This window comes from Cyprinodon tularosa, unplaced genomic scaffold, assembly GCF_016077235.1.
Source record: "Cyprinodon tularosa strain WSP-4 unplaced genomic scaffold, ASM1607723v1 ctg43, whole genome shotgun sequence".
NCBI classification, from domain to species: Eukaryota; Metazoa; Chordata; class Actinopteri; order Cyprinodontiformes; family Cyprinodontidae; genus Cyprinodon; species Cyprinodon tularosa.
In genome coordinates, this window is record NW_024039152.1 from 645,557 (window position 1) to 662,576 (window position 17,020).

At 40.6% G+C, this 17,020-nt stretch overlaps 1 protein-coding gene across 1 annotated transcript; it reads left to right on the plus strand.

Annotated features, from left to right (window-relative positions):
- The first annotated feature begins 2,056 nt into the window (after window positions 1-2,056).
- On the plus strand, window positions 2,057-16,523 carry socs5b (suppressor of cytokine signaling 5b). The gene is made up of 2 exons (XM_038299498.1): window positions 2,057-2,454; window positions 14,130-16,523. Exon 2 carries the CDS (start codon window positions 14,167-14,169, stop codon window positions 15,829-15,831), a length of 1,665 nt encoding a protein of 554 aa, XP_038155426.1. The 5' UTR covers window positions 2,057-2,454; window positions 14,130-14,166; the 3' UTR covers window positions 15,832-16,523.
- The last annotated feature ends 497 nt before the right edge of the window (window positions 16,524-17,020 follow it).

The following is a 17,020-nucleotide window of genomic DNA, read 5'->3' on the forward strand; positions in this document are numbered from 1 at the left end:
CTTCAAAATATCAAGTCCTGTTAATGCATTTAAATGCCTAACTACACTGAATTGATACCATCTCATTGGTCCCTTGTAATAACAACAGACCAATTTGCCTTGTCAACCAATAAAGTATATGTTTGACAACTTATAGCTAAGAACTAATAAAAGGGAATTTAGCTTGTGATTTGTAAAACATGCCATGCAAGTTATAATGCTAGTATAAGCATGGATTTAAAGTAAACAATGTAATTATTTCAGTCTATATCTGACTAGTCCATAGTCAGTCCCAGAGGCAGGTGTCCTTCAGGTTTTTGAGGTTTTAGCACAGGCCCAGTTTATTCTGATTATTGCTGTTCAACAAAAGCTTGTTAATCAGCTATCAATGGAAATCAGCTGAGCTAAAAAAGGGAAAAGTCTTAAACCTGCAGGACGGCGGCCCTTTAGGACTGACTATGGACATGCCTGGTTCTATATCGCTTTTAAAACAGAAGCTTGGGGGTTGTCTGCTAAAAGAAGTTATAAAAAAAAGGGATAAGTTAAACAGAACTGTGCTGCTATTCTCTCTTTTATGCTCAATGTAGCATGGAGGTTTTAAGACCGAAGGTTTCTGGCCAGATTTTTTTTTTCTTTTTTTTTTTTTGTAAAATTGCCTTTTTTGTCATGGTGTTCACTAATGTGCATCAGCTTGTTTCTTGTGCTTCTTTGGAGTGCATCGACCCAAATGCACCCAAAGCATAATTATGTTGATCTTTTTCGAGTACTATGTTAGTTTACATCATGTGAAAAATGCACAAGAGGTAAACTCACTAAATGCACTCACTTCTGTTTTGTCAATCAAATGGAAAACAATGGAGGGCTAAAGAAAATTGCATCATTTTATATATATATATATATATATATATATATTAGGGATGGAACCCTAATATACCGTCGAACCGTTCGGTTCGACTGTCTCGGTTTGGTTCGCGTGTGTTGCGTTCGGTTCATGCACTGCTCCTTTTTCTCATGGGGCGAAGCGTGCTCACTCCAGAGCAGAAGGTGGCGGTACTGCGACCAAAGCCAACCACCAGTAGTAAACAAGAAGAAGAAGCGAAGCAGCGTAGATGGGTGTAGCAGAAAATAATCAGTTGTTGTGGAGAATTGTGTGGGTATGGCGAGTGGGAAAGAACAGGAGTTGGAAGACGCGCCAGCAGCACTTTATAGGTCTGCTGTATGGGACCACTTGGCATTTAGAATGAACTACGATGACGGCGGAAAGAAAGTTGTGGATAAAAGTGCAACAGTGTGCAAGCATTGTGCAACATGTTTTGTTTATGCTAACAGCAACATGACCAACATGTCAGGCTAACCCCGACATCCCACATGCTCTGTCAGCGCTCAGCTCCGCTGCGCTCCAGACCGCCTGCACAAAGCAAAGCCTACAGCCTCCGCTGTGGCTTCCTTCCGCTCCGCTTCGCTCCGAGTTCCTTGGAGATCGTAGAGGGCATGCGCAAGATGATTAAATTCAAAGCAGCAAAACATGCGGAAATGATCCATGGTTTCCGCGGATCATTAAAAATAATTACAATTCATTAATTTTGGGGGATTTTTTTCATTAATTTTTATTTTTTCATTAATATTTATAATTTTTTATAAGTTTTCTTATTTTTCGGTGTAACAATAAACATATACCGAACCGAAAACCGTGACCACGAAACCGTGAACCGAACCCCGTGGACCGTTCCACCCCTAATATATATATATATATATATATATATATATATATATATATATTATATACATATATATATATTTTTCTTCGTTAAGTTCAAGAAGAGATACAAGTATTTTCGTGTTTAAAGAATAAGCAGAATTAAAAGGTATATATATTTATTTATTTATTTTTATATGGCATGAGCCTCTGCTTGGCCCGGATGTGGAGGAACCAGCATCCCTTCACCTCTCCACGTTTCCAAGTAGCAGAGCCCATTGACATGGTAGCAGCCAGCGGGGAGCTTCATCCCCCACTTCACATCCATTGGTGAGCGGGCCCGCCTATCAGAGCTAACCGGGTTCCGGGGTATTCCCTCTGCAGGAAGTGGTTCTCTTTACGCAGTCCTCCATTGGACCGAGCCGCTGTCAGTCGGGGCTGCCTCACGTTGAGCCCTGTCCTCCTCCCCGGCTCCGTGTCTGCTCAGACAGCCCTCATATTGGATGCTCCAGGCAGGGAAGAGGAGCCCCACCATGATGAGGACCTGGCTGTCGCGGCGTTTAAAAAAATCAGTTTAGCTTTTAATCACTCTACCTAGTGTTTTTGGAGATATATTTATTTTAAAATACATCCGGGATGATACCATCAAGTAACTGTTGTAGTTCTGCGCTTTCGTCCGACGCCGTGGTCCTCTGGGGGGATCTATGCCCGACTTTTCTTCATAGCCATTTTTTTCAGACAAAGAGAGCCGTTGAGTAGGGCTTCCAGAAAGCACCCCGGTAAGATCCACATTCAAGAAGCCACTCGCATGTCCATAATTCTACTATCGTTTCACCAACAACCGAAAGGCCGCACTACACTAACTGGTTTTATTTTTACATTTTTTTCTGTCGTTGGTTGTCATAAGCTAGTATGCTAACCCTGCTAGCTAAAGCTAACTGAAATGTTAAATTCCTATTCTAAAAATGCTAGCTGTTAGCATTTTGCCGCTAACTTTATTACAGTTTTAGCCGAAAATAGGTAATTTTAAATCTTATGGGGCCTTCGTTTGAGACACCCAGGCCAGTTGGACAAATATAAGGGCCGATAATGTTATCTTGGGTGTGTAGCTACAATCTGCGGTGTGCTGGGACTGTTGTCGGTCGACAACGGGCTTAGCAGCTCTGCTAACTTGGCAGCGACAAGGGGGAAAATGGGGCCTCCAGAAAGCCAAAGGCCTCCATACAATTTCTGTACACCCGCTATTATCGTATAATTGCTTTGCTGATGCCTTTTTACTAACATCCAGGTGATTTATATAGCACCAATTCACAATCAAACATATTTCTAGGCACTTTAAAGAGGCATGATTTGGAGTTAGATTCAGTCTGATTTTGTGAGTTATTTTAATCCAGTCTTGTTTGATACAGATACGGCCATTGGTATTAAACCATCAGTTATTCCTTACAGTGGCAGTGAGTAAGAAGTGCAAATGCAGTAGTTAATTTGGGAAGAGGGGGTCATCCAATCGGGCATCCAGTGCTTTCTGTATTAGATGGCACAAAAAGATTGTTTTATATCTTAGAATTTCATAATCTATTGGTAGATTTAAATAACAATTCCGTATTCCAAAAATATCTGCCTTAAAGCTATGAATATCCATCCACAATGTGGAAAATGAAGCCTGTAAAATAAATATACCTTCAAATTGTGGAAGCTTGTGTAATAAGATTGCAGTTTTAAATATAAAATAGGTCTTACATCAGTTGAGTCACTTTTCTGGTGATCCAACAGAATCATGAGTTTGGTTTTTAGTGTCTTGCTCATAGCACCTGTATTGCTGAGGTTTGTAACTAAGTATTGCCTAAAACCATCTTATTGTGTCCTGATTTTGATATACTTTCATATTTTAGACCAATATTGGTTTTGATAACCCTAAAATAACTTTAGGCGCCACACTAATCTTGTACTGATGTAGTCATGCACAATGTTGATTCTGCAGCTAATTGCATAATACCGGTATGCTGATGTGGACTGCTGCAGATTGCAGGCAGGGGGCGATCTTTATGCTTTGCAATTTTACAAAAAAAAAATACTTTTAAATAAAGTGTTGAATATGCCTTAATATATATGCACCTTTCTAATTGTGTTGAAGGGGCTTTCAACTAATCGCACTGACAAATACGCACACGTTCATTCTTTACTTTCACATGGCTAGGCTGAAGACTTGAGTTTTAGTCGTTGATCGCTGATCAGGATGGAAAAGGTGTAAAATGAATAACTAATACAATTGAATTGCAGGGCAAAACCATCTTTTGGTGGGATTTAGATAGGCTCTGATCAATGATTGGGTGGCCAGTTGTGGGAATTTATATTTATTTGTGCTTAGATGCATCAAGACTTAAGAACTTCAATAATTTTTGCTTTATAAATGCATATACCAACAATATTTATTTTCTTTTTACCTTTGAAGTAATTAATTCTCTATTCGGCCAAAAGCATCCTCCACTTGGGAAGCATCAGAATATTTTTATATATATATAAATGTAGAAAACCAAGTATTAATATCAGTCAGAATATCAATACAGCTTTAGAACCTGTATGGTTGACAAACCCAGCAACTAACATTAACTAATTATTTGCATACTATCACTGTAACTAATTAGTTTAGAAAATTCAATAACACTATACTCATAACCACGCTTTAAACAAATTTATTATTTGTAACTTCCATGTATAAATAAGGAATACAGTTTCCTTGTATAAGCGCACGTTGAGCGATGCGCAACTTCAGCAGGAGCACAGATGAAAGAGCCACTCATTCAGTGACGGCATTCCTACAAAAGAAGTGCTACTGAAGGCTAAATGCTTGTGATCTGCTCATTATGTGCAGGAACAAAAATTTTATAAACGTCAGTTTGAAGCTGTAATTTAAAGAAGCTCCTCCCATTATCTCAACACTGATAGCTGCTGCCTTTAACCAACACACGTTCTTTACTTTCTCTGGGCTATAATGATTTTATTTGCGTGGTTTGTTTCCTACCGCAAAAATTCAGAGATCATACAGTTCTGCTAGTGTTTTTATTTTTCTAAAATAGTGTATGCCTGTTTACTCTATTGCAGAAGATATTTTGTTTTTATTAAATTGCTTAAAAAGCACTACTTTGCAGCTTGATACCTATTTTATAGTAAATTGAAGGCTCTCGGTGGCAAAAATATAAAGTTCTAAAACAATTTTTTATTTTATTATAAACAAGTAACATCACATCTACATAATATTGCAACGCACTTGTCAAACCCACACTAACAAAAATAATACAGCTTAGTTTTCGCTTGTGTATACATTGAAAATAATTAATAACAATGTATATTCCATAATCAAAGCTCTAGTTGTAATTAAAATTCCAATAATAAAGTTTTCTAAATCCTTCGACATTTTAAAACAAACAAAAAAAAAGCCTCTTAGTTTTTTTGTTTTTTTTCGAAAAGAAAAATTCTCACCGCATTTGAAAAGTATTCTTTGGTGTAATCCCTCATTAATGAAAATCTAGCAACTGTTGAGAAGACAAACTTTTTAATTTGAACGAGTCTCCACTAGAATAATCCTAAAGCCAATTGGAATGGCTGGGTTTAGGGAATAGTAAAGAGACAAACAAGCTCCAGGCTAGTTTTAGGGTCATTAAAGCCTGGCCTATAATGCGCAGCATTCATATGGCATATATTTTAACACCGTCAAACTATAGGGGTTTGCAACTGCTGGGACAGCTTGGTGTGCAAAAAAATGGTACACAAGGAACGGCTTGTTTACCACATTTAGACATCTTATGATTTAGTTAATTAACATTACAATGATGATAAGATTGTTAAAGACTTTATATTGTTAAATAAATTGCTGTGACTCAGGCTTATAGCTAATATAATAAATTAGCTAATACTTCATAGGGTGTATCACGTCTTTAGGGAGTCTGGGAGTATCCTCCCCCAGAAAATGTTGAAGTGTAGACTCTCTGAAACACTATTTTCTACATTCTGAGGTGGAATGCAGCTTAAGAGCATCTTCACTCCTGAGGCGTGTAAACTATGTACAGATGTTTTTGATGCTTGTGGTGCTCCTGTGTTTACTGGCAGATAGTGACTGTGCTATGTTGCTCTGATAATTGGGTAAAAAGTAGTTTTAATATATATTTTTGTCATGTTAGAATGTCCAAGTAAAACATTGTGCAGTCAGTTCATTAGGATTATGTTCCTGGCATAAAGTATTATTTCGCTGGCAGATGTGCGCTGTCCCCCACCGGCAGTGTGCTGTCAATGGGAATCCCCCGCAGTAGCTGCCTCAGGCCAGGTTGCCTCTTGGTTTTTTTTCCCCCCTCTACTGTCTGCAAGCACCAGAATATTAGCGAACAAATTTTGCTAGCAGGTTTTTGGATTTTTAGTTAACAGGGCATCAATAAGCAGTTTCAGTGGAGTGAACTTGGCACTTTGCATCAGGAGCGCTGTAGGTCCCCCTGTCAGCTCGCAGATCAGCTTCTCTGGTTGGTTGATGTGGCACGTCAAGCAGCAAAAATTTCCAACTCTAGCGTCTACAGCTTAGGAAATTTTGAACATTTGAGCAAAGTTTCTGGGGGAAAATTAGGGTGTACCAAAGCCATACATCCACAAAACAGGGTGTACATTTTAGAGCGTACAATATACTCCCATATGCAATGCTAGCTAAAAGCCTGCTGTGACTCTTGAAGGACGCAGTCGTTTTGAAAACGTCAGTTGTTAGCTTTGGTCTGTGACTATACACCCACCTTGAGTCAGCTGGAATATTGGAAAGGGGAAAAGCTGCATCAAGTATAAAAGCTTCAGACGTGTCCACCTGACAATACTATGTGCCTCTTGCATGATTTGGCATCTTCAGGTCGAACCTCTGTGGCAGCCATATTAGCCGGTTGACATTGTGAATTTTTTTTTATTTCTTAAGTATTGAGAAAGATGCTCAAATGAACAAATCTACAATTTTATTTGATGCCATTGTGTTTTGCTTTTATTTTGCATCCTATCCCTAGTGATTTTGATAATTTTTTACTTTGTCAGTATATTAAGGGGGGTTTGATTCCTAATCGAAACGAAATGTCCAAAAAGATTTTAAACAGCTTTTTCTGTATACTGGATTGTTTAAAGATTTTGGATTACCTCCATAGGTATCTCAAATGAGGTACTTAAGGACCCAAATGTTTATGACTGAATGATATTTTCATAAGGACCTAAACAGGATTCCTTTTGAGTACCACGAACAAGATGGGTTAGAGAAACATTAAGTTGTAGTTCTTTGATAGGTACCTCAAGTATAAAAATTGGAATCTGGTTTCAAAGGAAGGTTTGGTCGAAAAAACAAAGTTTTTGGAAATTATTTAAAAATGTGTCAAAGATGGGATTGGATGACATGAACTGCTGGCAATTTTAGAACTTGCACCTAAAAATGTGGAAGAAATGAATTGGAATTAAATGTTGGCATGTAGTATGATTCCTTTGCTCTTCAAATGTTTGTGTGTTTATATTTAATTGCCATCCAAGGCATTAATCTATCTTGAAGAACACTTATAATTTAATGCATCCTTGTTTTTAATGGGATTTCAGGGGTTTATATAATAAAACCAGACTTTTGATAAGTTGATTGCAGATTCATTACTGCTCTCTACTGTCTTGAATGTCTAATATAAATGTAAAGCTGCTGCAAATCTCTAATTGACTCTGTTCTGGTATGAGCAGGGAAGGCATTTTCTACCCAAATCCTGTCTAAGATCACAGTGTTCCCAAGGGAATGGGTGTGTTAGGGAGCTAGAGAACAAAAGTAGCCCAGTCGAGTTTGAAGATGGCTCAAAATGGATGTGGACTTGATCAGTGCATTGGCTGCAGTCGTTGGCAACGCTCACATTTGTTTAGGAAGAGATTGTGCATAGAAACGACTAAGAATAGATGTTGAAATCAAAATGAAATATGCAACTCTTGGTTCTTTTAGTGCTTATAGGGATTTCACTTGTAGTTGTATCATATTCCGCTCATTATATTGTACTGTCATGATTATGACTAACACAAACCACAATCAAACAATCTGTTAAGCAACTCTTGGGTTCTGCATCTTCATTGGTAGTGCTTTGAATTCTGGAATAATTAAAGGCCATACACATTTACCATTTATGCATCGATTCCCTTTTTTTGTCTCAAGATAACAGACGCATATTTGATACAAATACAGAGTTTAAAAAAAAAGTTTTAACGTTTTTATGCAGTTTAAATAGCCTATCAATAGCCACAGTCATTAATTAAGGGCTGACCAAATCAAATTATCTCATCTGCTGAATGACATCTGGAAACTCCTTCATAGGACCCACTTGATAATAAAAATGCTAATTTAGGTCATTGCAGTGACATATTCCAATGAAAATTGTCTTCTGTATTTAAGTCATGACCATTAAGAAGCAGTCAGTAACTCAGTGGCCAAAGGGTCTTGTTAGAGGACCCAGAGCAGCATTCTGTGGGCCTCTTACCTCATACTTACAGCCTTCTTAAAACGGACCAGTCATTGATCAGAACCAGCATAGAGGAAAAACTGGTTGACTCGATCTCATTAAGTTGTGCATCTCTAATGTTAAACAGCTGTTTAACTTTGGATATACCAGTCAGGGAGGGGGAAGAGAACTTCATTGGGTTTCATTGAGCATGGGGGGGGATTCATGTTAGTTATGAGGGTGGGCTGTGTTCAGTCCATGCTTGCCTGAACAACTTTGTTTCTTGCAACCTGTGTGGTTTGTTATGATTTCGGCTTTAAGTGGAACAGTTTTTCTAAACATAGTTGTGAATATCAGCCTCTTCAGGGTATGTTTTAGCATACCGGAGCCCTGTCATTAAAAGGATCAGAAAAGTCTGCTTTTGGTGAATTCTAGTTGATTATTCTCAGCAGCTACAGACCTATTACAACAATATAGCTGTAGCTTTTTGATCCTGTAGTGTTCTGAAAGAGTCCACCGCTGCTTGTTGGTCAAGTGATTTATTGTGCTTGACTTGATTAAATATGCTTTCTATTAGTCGCATTTCCAATGCCAGTTTATCTTTGTAATTCAATTGTGAAATCAAACATTGTTGACTGGGATCAAAATGTAATTCATTACCACCAGGGTCTGAAATGAACACTCGCCACTGGTCAAATGTGTCTCATTTTTTCATTTGGCGAGTTAATACCAGAACACCATTCTCCAATAGGCGAGTCAATAGCTACGTTTACATGCGCAAAATTTCCCCGATCCGATCCAAACCTTGGTTGATCGGAAATTCAAAATCTCCGTTTACATGGACACTAAATGAAATGATCCGATCATGACGTGTGTATACATGTACCAAGCGTTGGATCAGATTAAATCTTTTAAGCATGCGCAGAACTTCCTGCCAAACTTGGCAGTTCTGTCTGCGTCTGGTTTTTGGGAGGCCTGACAAACGATGCGCTCGGAGCGAGCGGAAAGAAAAAAGGAGAGAGGAGGAAAAAAGCGCTTGGCATCGAAATGTCCGAGAGAAAATGTAGAGAATGAGCGATTGAACCGGCGTGGGAGAGCGAGTGGGCTGTGGAGAGAGAAAAGAGGAAGAGGAGGAGGATAAATTCCTGCTTCCTGAAACTTTAAATGAACTTGAGTGTATAAGTCGGCGTTCCTAGACTACTCCCGCCATGTTGTTCACAGCGAGAGCGAGAGCGACCGGTGGTTTCCTGTTGTTGACAAGGCGGAAAAACGTCACGCTGACGTCGCACACATGCGCAGTGAAGATTATTTTACTCTTTAGATCCGAATGGGTGTTTACATGGACGCCAATCAGAATGGCGATCGGCAAAAACCACCTCTCTCTTTCGGAATTAAATTTATATCCGATCGGACCGAATCGGATTAGAATCTTCAGTCTGACATGTTTACATGAAACATTTTTGATCTGATCAGGCCTTCAATCCGATTATTTGTGTCCATGTAAACGTAGCTACTGATTGGGCCAAAGTTGTTCTTCAGTATCGTCATTTCATCTTTTATTTTGGTAAGTCCCCCGACTGTCCCTTTGTTTCTCAGCTGTCTGCTCCTAGACAGATGTGCGTACGGAGAGGACACCCCCAACACCCTGTAATTTGGCAACAAGATCGCCACTTGGCAATCTGTGGTGGAATATGGTTGGAGCAACCAAGCCTCATAAAAGAGAGCATGCCGATGAGGAGGAGGGTGGGCCAGGATCTACAGCCTCCAAGGCGGAGAGAAAGTTTATTGAAAAATTGTGCTTTCGGGAAGAATGTTTTGGAAGAGACTGGCCTAGTTATGACGATGATGCTAATGCTAATGAGCTGCTCAGTGTTTGTCACTGGCTGTCTATCTGTGAAACTGGGGGGCATCCATGGACATAAGCGCAGTAATTGACACATTCACTGGATGTTCATGTCTCAGCAACTGTTAGTCCGCTGATGGCTATATCGACACAGACACAGAAAGATAAAAATATTAATTAGCACTGCCCATGCCATTGGAAGAAAAGCTACCCTTTTAATTATGGACAGTGTAATAAATGAAAATAGTGTGCTGTTTTTTCAATGTTTTTTATGATTGTTTTATCAAAAGTATTTTGCTTTTGCACTTCTTTTTAAATTTAATGAAATTCTAAATTACAACTTTAATTTATGTGACTACATTACCTTTTACTGTAACATTGTTTGCATTGAACAAAAATGCAATTAGTGAAATAATACGTTCCTTAAAATATGTGAGAGTAAATTATCCCCCCCCCCCTTGTCAGGTTAAAATATATTTGGCCAGTAAATTATTTTATCTTCTGGTCCACTTGGCCAGTGAATCAAAAAGTTAATTTCCAAACCTGCTTACTATAATACTGTTCTTTATACCTCTGGTGATTAAAAGAAGGGGGTATTTTTAGTTAGTTTAGTTAACAGCATTCTAGGCTTGTCCCGATCCGATACGTGGATCGGATCGGGACGCCGATATTGGCAAAAAAATGCGTATCGGCAAAGAATGTAAAAATGCCGATCCAGACTGCCGATCCAGTTTTTTAAAAAAAAATCCGGTCCGTATTTTCCAGTTTCGCCGATTGAAACGATCCATTCCACTATTTTGCGCCAGTGTTCCCCGAATCCGGTCCGCATTTTCCAGAACACCTTCAACACACCCACAGGTCTTTTTGGGTCTGTCTCCCGGCCTAACCATTAAAACAGGTGAATTGGAAGATAGCGGGCAAGGGGATCCGTGGTCAGCCGTGTGGGATTATTTTATCCTGCATGATGTGTAGATGGAGACTAGGTGTGGAGGAGATTGGGGAGTATAAGGCATTTTTGTGTAATAGTTCACTGTTATTTGCACTGTTTTTTTTTAAGCAGTGTCTTTTTTCAAGAGTAGAGTCCTGATTCTAAGTTAATAGAATATTTTCCACTCTTGTCTGTTTTGCATTTTTATTAAAACTTACAGTAATACTTGCACCTTTAACTGTTTACGGTTTTACTGTTCACTGTGCAATTTCAGATTGCTATTCATAATTTTGTCCAGTTTGTGTTTATCTCTTAATAAACAGGTACGTTTGTTGTTACCAAGCATTGTGTTTTATTCAATCTCACCTAATTCAGCTGGCTAGATGTTATCAAGAGTACTAAAACCCTTTTCAACATGAGTCTTACAACTAAGGCTAAATACTTTAACTTAAACTTAAATGCATGCTTGAATAGGCTGGTATCGGCCGGTATCGGTATCGGATCGGAAGTCCAAAAACAATATCGGTATCGGATCGGAAATGCAAAAACCTGGATCGGGACATCTCTACAGCATTCCTCAGTCAGCAATGTCTGACCCTTCCATTATCTGATTAGTGAGCTTGCACCACATTTAGTGTAACAGACTGAGCCACCATTAATTATGAGGTTATAGCACTGCATATTCAAAAGATAAGTCACTCTAATGTGTCATTTTCAAAGCACACATTTGCTGTGGCATAGTTTCAATAAGCTGTTTGAACTTCATTTATATCCTTTCTGAACTGAATAGATTTGTAACCCCAGTACTAAAGAGATTATGCATGTTGGACAGTTGTACAAACGTGTCCTCGGGCTGATCCTTAACACTCTAGATTGGGTCTTTATTACGTTGTGGCCAGTGAATGTCCCATGCTTCTTGAACTACTAAACCCCAGTGTGAGACCCATCGATTCCGACCTTATCTTCAATATGCCCATGTATTCGTGGAAGGAAGTGTAACCCGCTCATTCAACTCATCAGGTAGTTGGTTGACTTCCATTCATTGCAGAACGTTGGCCTCACTAACCTATGGATTCTCTGATCATTGGCCAACATCCACAGCCTCATGCAGCAGGCATCAGGTGTGGCACATCTCTTCATGTATTTACCCAGCTGCACCCATCACCCCTAAGTAGCGTCCCCTTCCTCCTTTGCATCACTGTTCAATATGCTCTGTAGAAACTAACCTCATTGATCAATGGTTTTCTCAGGCTACACATCTGTTTCCTCCCAATCCAATTGTAATTCTGTTTTGTTAGATGTTGATTTGTAGCTACAGTATATTGCAATCATCATTGTGTCCAGTATTGCATCACAAAGCCTGCTTGGATGCAGTATTGGGTCTGTTATGTTCCACGTAATTCATACATACTCTACGTTTTGTTTATGTATTTTGCCTTGTAACATTGTATATCTTAGCTTTTTGACATAGCTGCCCTTTAAGAATAAAAGGTTTTAATTTGTGAATCAAATTTGAATTTTTAAATATTTCTACTTGTGGCATTCCTGTGAAATGGCACCACCTCTTTCAGTGGATAATTTATTACCATCCATTTGTCTTTTGGGATGGGTCCAAGATGGATCATCAGACCTCCCTTTTCCTGCCCTACTCCTCCAGTTCTTCTAGTTTGATTCTTTGGAGTCCCACAGCCACCGGGAACATGTTATCTCTCCAGTTATTCATTTGTCTAGTACCCAGGCATCCTCACTGTCTGGAAAGTTCTTATTTTCTCTTATCGGTAGATTATTTAATTTCTGATGGTAATAAACCCAGGGTTCCAAAAAGGGTAAAGTTATATACATGTGTATTAAATATAGTTGCATTACTTCAACATCTGTTTTCATTCCTGTAATATTAAACCTTTTTCTAATGAGCACAACCTACTGGACATGGTAAGCTGAATATTATTAAACATTGCATGAAACTCTAGAGTACTGAACATCACCACATGTACAGAATTAAGAAGTTACACTTTCACAAAGTGGCAGAGTTGTGAACTTGAGTCATTTCACCTGGAACTGTCATAAATGTAATCGTTTCAGACTCTACTTGATGTGACTTCACTTTAATTGAACTGTTTCGTTAGAAAATGTTCAAGACGAAGAGAAAGTGCTGAGTGGGCGATGGTGAAACTGTGCTAGGCATGTGTGATTTTATAATTTGGTTTAATGAGGCTTTTATGCTAAAAGTATTAAAGGATTTAATGTTTTTCCACATTCAAATTACAGGTTTAAATCAAAGTACATTTTATTCATGTGTCGTGTAGCCATGAATGACTTCGATCTGAACCATTTGCTGTATGCTTTGTTGTTTTTTTTTTATGCTTTTAATTCACCTGATGTTCATTAACAAAGCCTTACAGAGCAGCTGGGTTCATCTTGAATTATAGCACACGAGTGTTAATTGCTAGTTAGATGACTTTTTAAGGAAAATGGATAAACAGAGTTTATTGGTGTAAAGAGGGCCGAACAAAAGCATATACTTATTTTTGTTTTTCAGGTTTGTGGTAATTCAAATGTTAAACTATGCTTCATTATCATCTGTTTCACTTTTTAGCGCTATTTTGTGGTTTTAGAAATAAGTACTTTGGGTGTACTTCTTTTAGTAAAAGTTTGCACTACAGTAATTCTTATTAAGGTGAGTCATGTTAATAGGAAAGTTACAAAAAATAAAATAAAATCCTTCCAAAATTAGTCATCTAATTTCTTCCAAATCCCTGACACATCTTGGTGGTGTTGAGTCATAAATCAGCAGTAAGTGTGTGAGAACAGGGGGTTAAAGATGGAGGGAAAGCATGCAATTGTGCCTCGTCTGTTGCTGTTGCAAGGAAAGGTTTTGGTCAGGTCTAGACTGGCTCTGTAATACAGTACATACCAGCAGATCAGCTGTGAGCAGATCCCAGGTTCATTTATAGCCATGGCCTTGTGTCTCTTCACGTCTGCCTGGCAACTCCTAAATCTGCTGCTGTTAAAACCACTCAAGCTCCCCCACCTCAGAGCCACATTGGCCCTGTTACGCTCCTACCAAGACTAATTACTGCAGACACAGTAGCCTGAGGAATTAAAATGAAGGGGACTCTTTGCAGGGTTCTTTCTCCAGAATTGAAAACATTGTTTTGGTTAAAACAGTCCACTTGTGAATTAATCCATGATGTCTGCTGTCATTGCCAGGTCCAAGGTGCTCCGTTTCCTGAAGACAGTGGGCAACATGTGGAGCAGCCTCAAGAGCAGATGCCAGACTCTCTTCCACAGTGCGGGATCTACTGAAAACAGAGTGGAGGTAGAAACGGTCCAGTGTGTGGTGGATCTTGGTGAGGGAGGCGCAGAGGTTGAGGCTCAGGGCCCTGCCACCTCCAGCCAGTCATGGAGCCTCATGCCAGCACCAGTGGTCGCAACAGGACGCCGTCATCATAACTGTGTGTCAGATATCCCGCAGATTGTAGAGATCTCTGTTGATAAGGACTCTGAGGATGCCAGAGGAATCTCTGGTGGTGTTCCCATGGCACGGAGAGACTCTTATTCCCGACACGCTCCGTGGGGGGGCAAGAAGAAGCACTCATGCTCCACAAAAACCCAGAGCTCTTTGGAGGCCGACAGGCGTTCTGGGCGTTTAAGAGGCTGCGGGAACCGCAGGGATAGGCGTTACGGAATTAGCTCCATCCAGGAGATCAATGACTCTGGATCTGGGGGCAGAAGTCCGAACGCTCGTTCTTTGCGCCAGCGCCTGAGCGACACAGTCGGGCTGTGTTTACCTCTACCTGCTCGCAGACGCTCACATTCTAAAAACCCTGTTAACTCCAAAAGGAAAATTCACCTGACTGAGCTTATGTTGGAGACCTGCCCCTTCCCACCGGGCTCCGACCTAGCACATAAGTGGCACTTGATCAAACAGCACACAGCACCGGTGAGTCCTCATTCCTCTACTGCCCTGCTGGATGCCTTCGACCCAGTCCACCCATCACCAGAAGATGAGGAGGAGCGTCTGCGCGAACGCCGCAGGCTTAGCATCGAGGAAGGTGTCGACCCGCCTCCTAATGCACAGATCCACACCCTGGAGGCCTCCGTGCCAGGTCCTTCTCTCTACAAACTAGGACCAAAGATGGCTCCTGGCATTGGAGAGGTCTCTGGGGAAGCACGTGCCAGCGGAGCTTCCAGCTCTGTGAGCGTGGGATCATCAGGGGTGTGTGGGTCGTTGTTGGGGGCAACAGCATCAGCCCAGGACTGTGATTCTGAGGAGGATTCAACCACCTTATGTCTTCAAGCTAGAAGACCTAAGCAGAGGCATGCCTCTGGAGATGGTCACCAGAGCCGGCAGCAGCCTGGGCCCTGGAAGGTTCACACCCAGATAGACTATATCCACTGTCTGGTGCCAGACCTCTTGCAGATAACAGCTCTGCCCTGTTACTGGGGTGTGATGGACCGCTATGAGGCAGAGGCGCTTCTAGACGGACGACCAGAAGGCACCTTCCTGCTGCGTGACTCGGCCCAGGAGGACTACCTTTTCTCCGTCAGCTTCCGCCGTTACAATAGATCTCTTCACGCACGCATCGAGCAGTGGAACCACAACTTCAGCTTCGATGCTCACGATCCGTGTGTTTTCCATTCTTCCACCGTTACAGGACTGCTTGAGCACTACAAAGACCCCAGCGCTTGCATGTTCTTTGAGCCACTGCTTACAGTGCCTCTGAACCGGACCTTCCCTTTCACCCTGCAGCACCTGGCTCGGGCTGCCATCTGCCGATGGACCACTTATGATGGTATAGGCTCTTTGCCATTGCCCCCTGCCCTGCAGGACTTCCTCAAGGAGTATCACTATAAACAGAAAGTACGAGTTCGCTGGCTAGAGAGGGAGCCGCCACTCAAGGTTAAATAAGATGGGCTACTCTGCCACCTGTGCACGCTCGCTGAGGAAATTCCTCGGTAGCCCGTTAGACGCCATAGTAATGTGGCTTTCTTTTTATTGGAGAATAGAATTAAGTATAACAAGCTAATACAAAGTTCATTCTAATCTTTGTTTTCTGTATTACTTGCATCACTGAGAATACATGATTATATTCAGTGTAACGCTGTCTGTCAAGCACATTTTTAAGATGAACAGGTTGTTTTGACACGGAGGAAAGGCCCTTTGTGTCTCTTTCTTCTAATTTTTGTGCTAAATGTCCGTGCTGAACCCACACCACCACCCTGCTCGTAGACCTGCCTGCATGTCTCCCCCTCTCTTCATACCAAACTACTATCTCGAGCTGTACAGTTCACATTGTGCGTTCTTTGTTTTCACCATTTACCTTCATTAACACTTGGTAGAGCACCTTAACAGGGCTGGGTGTGTGTGAGCTGAGCAGGCTGCTGTTGGTGCAGCTGATCATTTTGCAGCCAGAGCTGACGACGTGAGTCTGAATGCAAAAGATACATTCAATGCCATATGGTTGCATGCATGAAATCAGCTAGATCTCTTTTAAAGTATGCATATGGACCATGGCTAAGTTGACAGATTTATTCCTGATGTGTGACGGTACTTCAGGACAAATTGCATATTTCTTATTAAAGTCATATCTTAACTATCTTAACTAGTATGCATTAAACTTTATGAAACAGGTCAACATTCAGGATCTCTGCTGTCTTCAGCTTTGCAGGGTTGTATGTGCTACATTATGTTCCCTTTTATCATAAAAAAAACTCATCCTGAAGACCTCTGCTCGTTGCTGTTAGCTTAACACTGGTAGGCTAATATATTAGAAACCCATCTGTGTCAGACCCACCCTCATTCAAGGACTGTCCCATGTTGACCCTGACCGGGGTGTTGACCTAAAGTCCTGAGCTTGTGCTCTAATAGGCGGCTAACAGATGTAGCTTTGGGTGGTAAAATTAGCAGACCAGTACACAGCTCTGTATTTTTTTCTACATTTAATATATTCTATCCATTTTTTGCGAGTGCATGTAATGTTGCATCATCTCGCCAACATAATGAACTTTTTCACATTTTATCACCACAAATCTCAGTGTATTTTTTATCAGGATTTTATGTGTAAAACTACCAGAAAACGGCACATAACTGTGGAGAT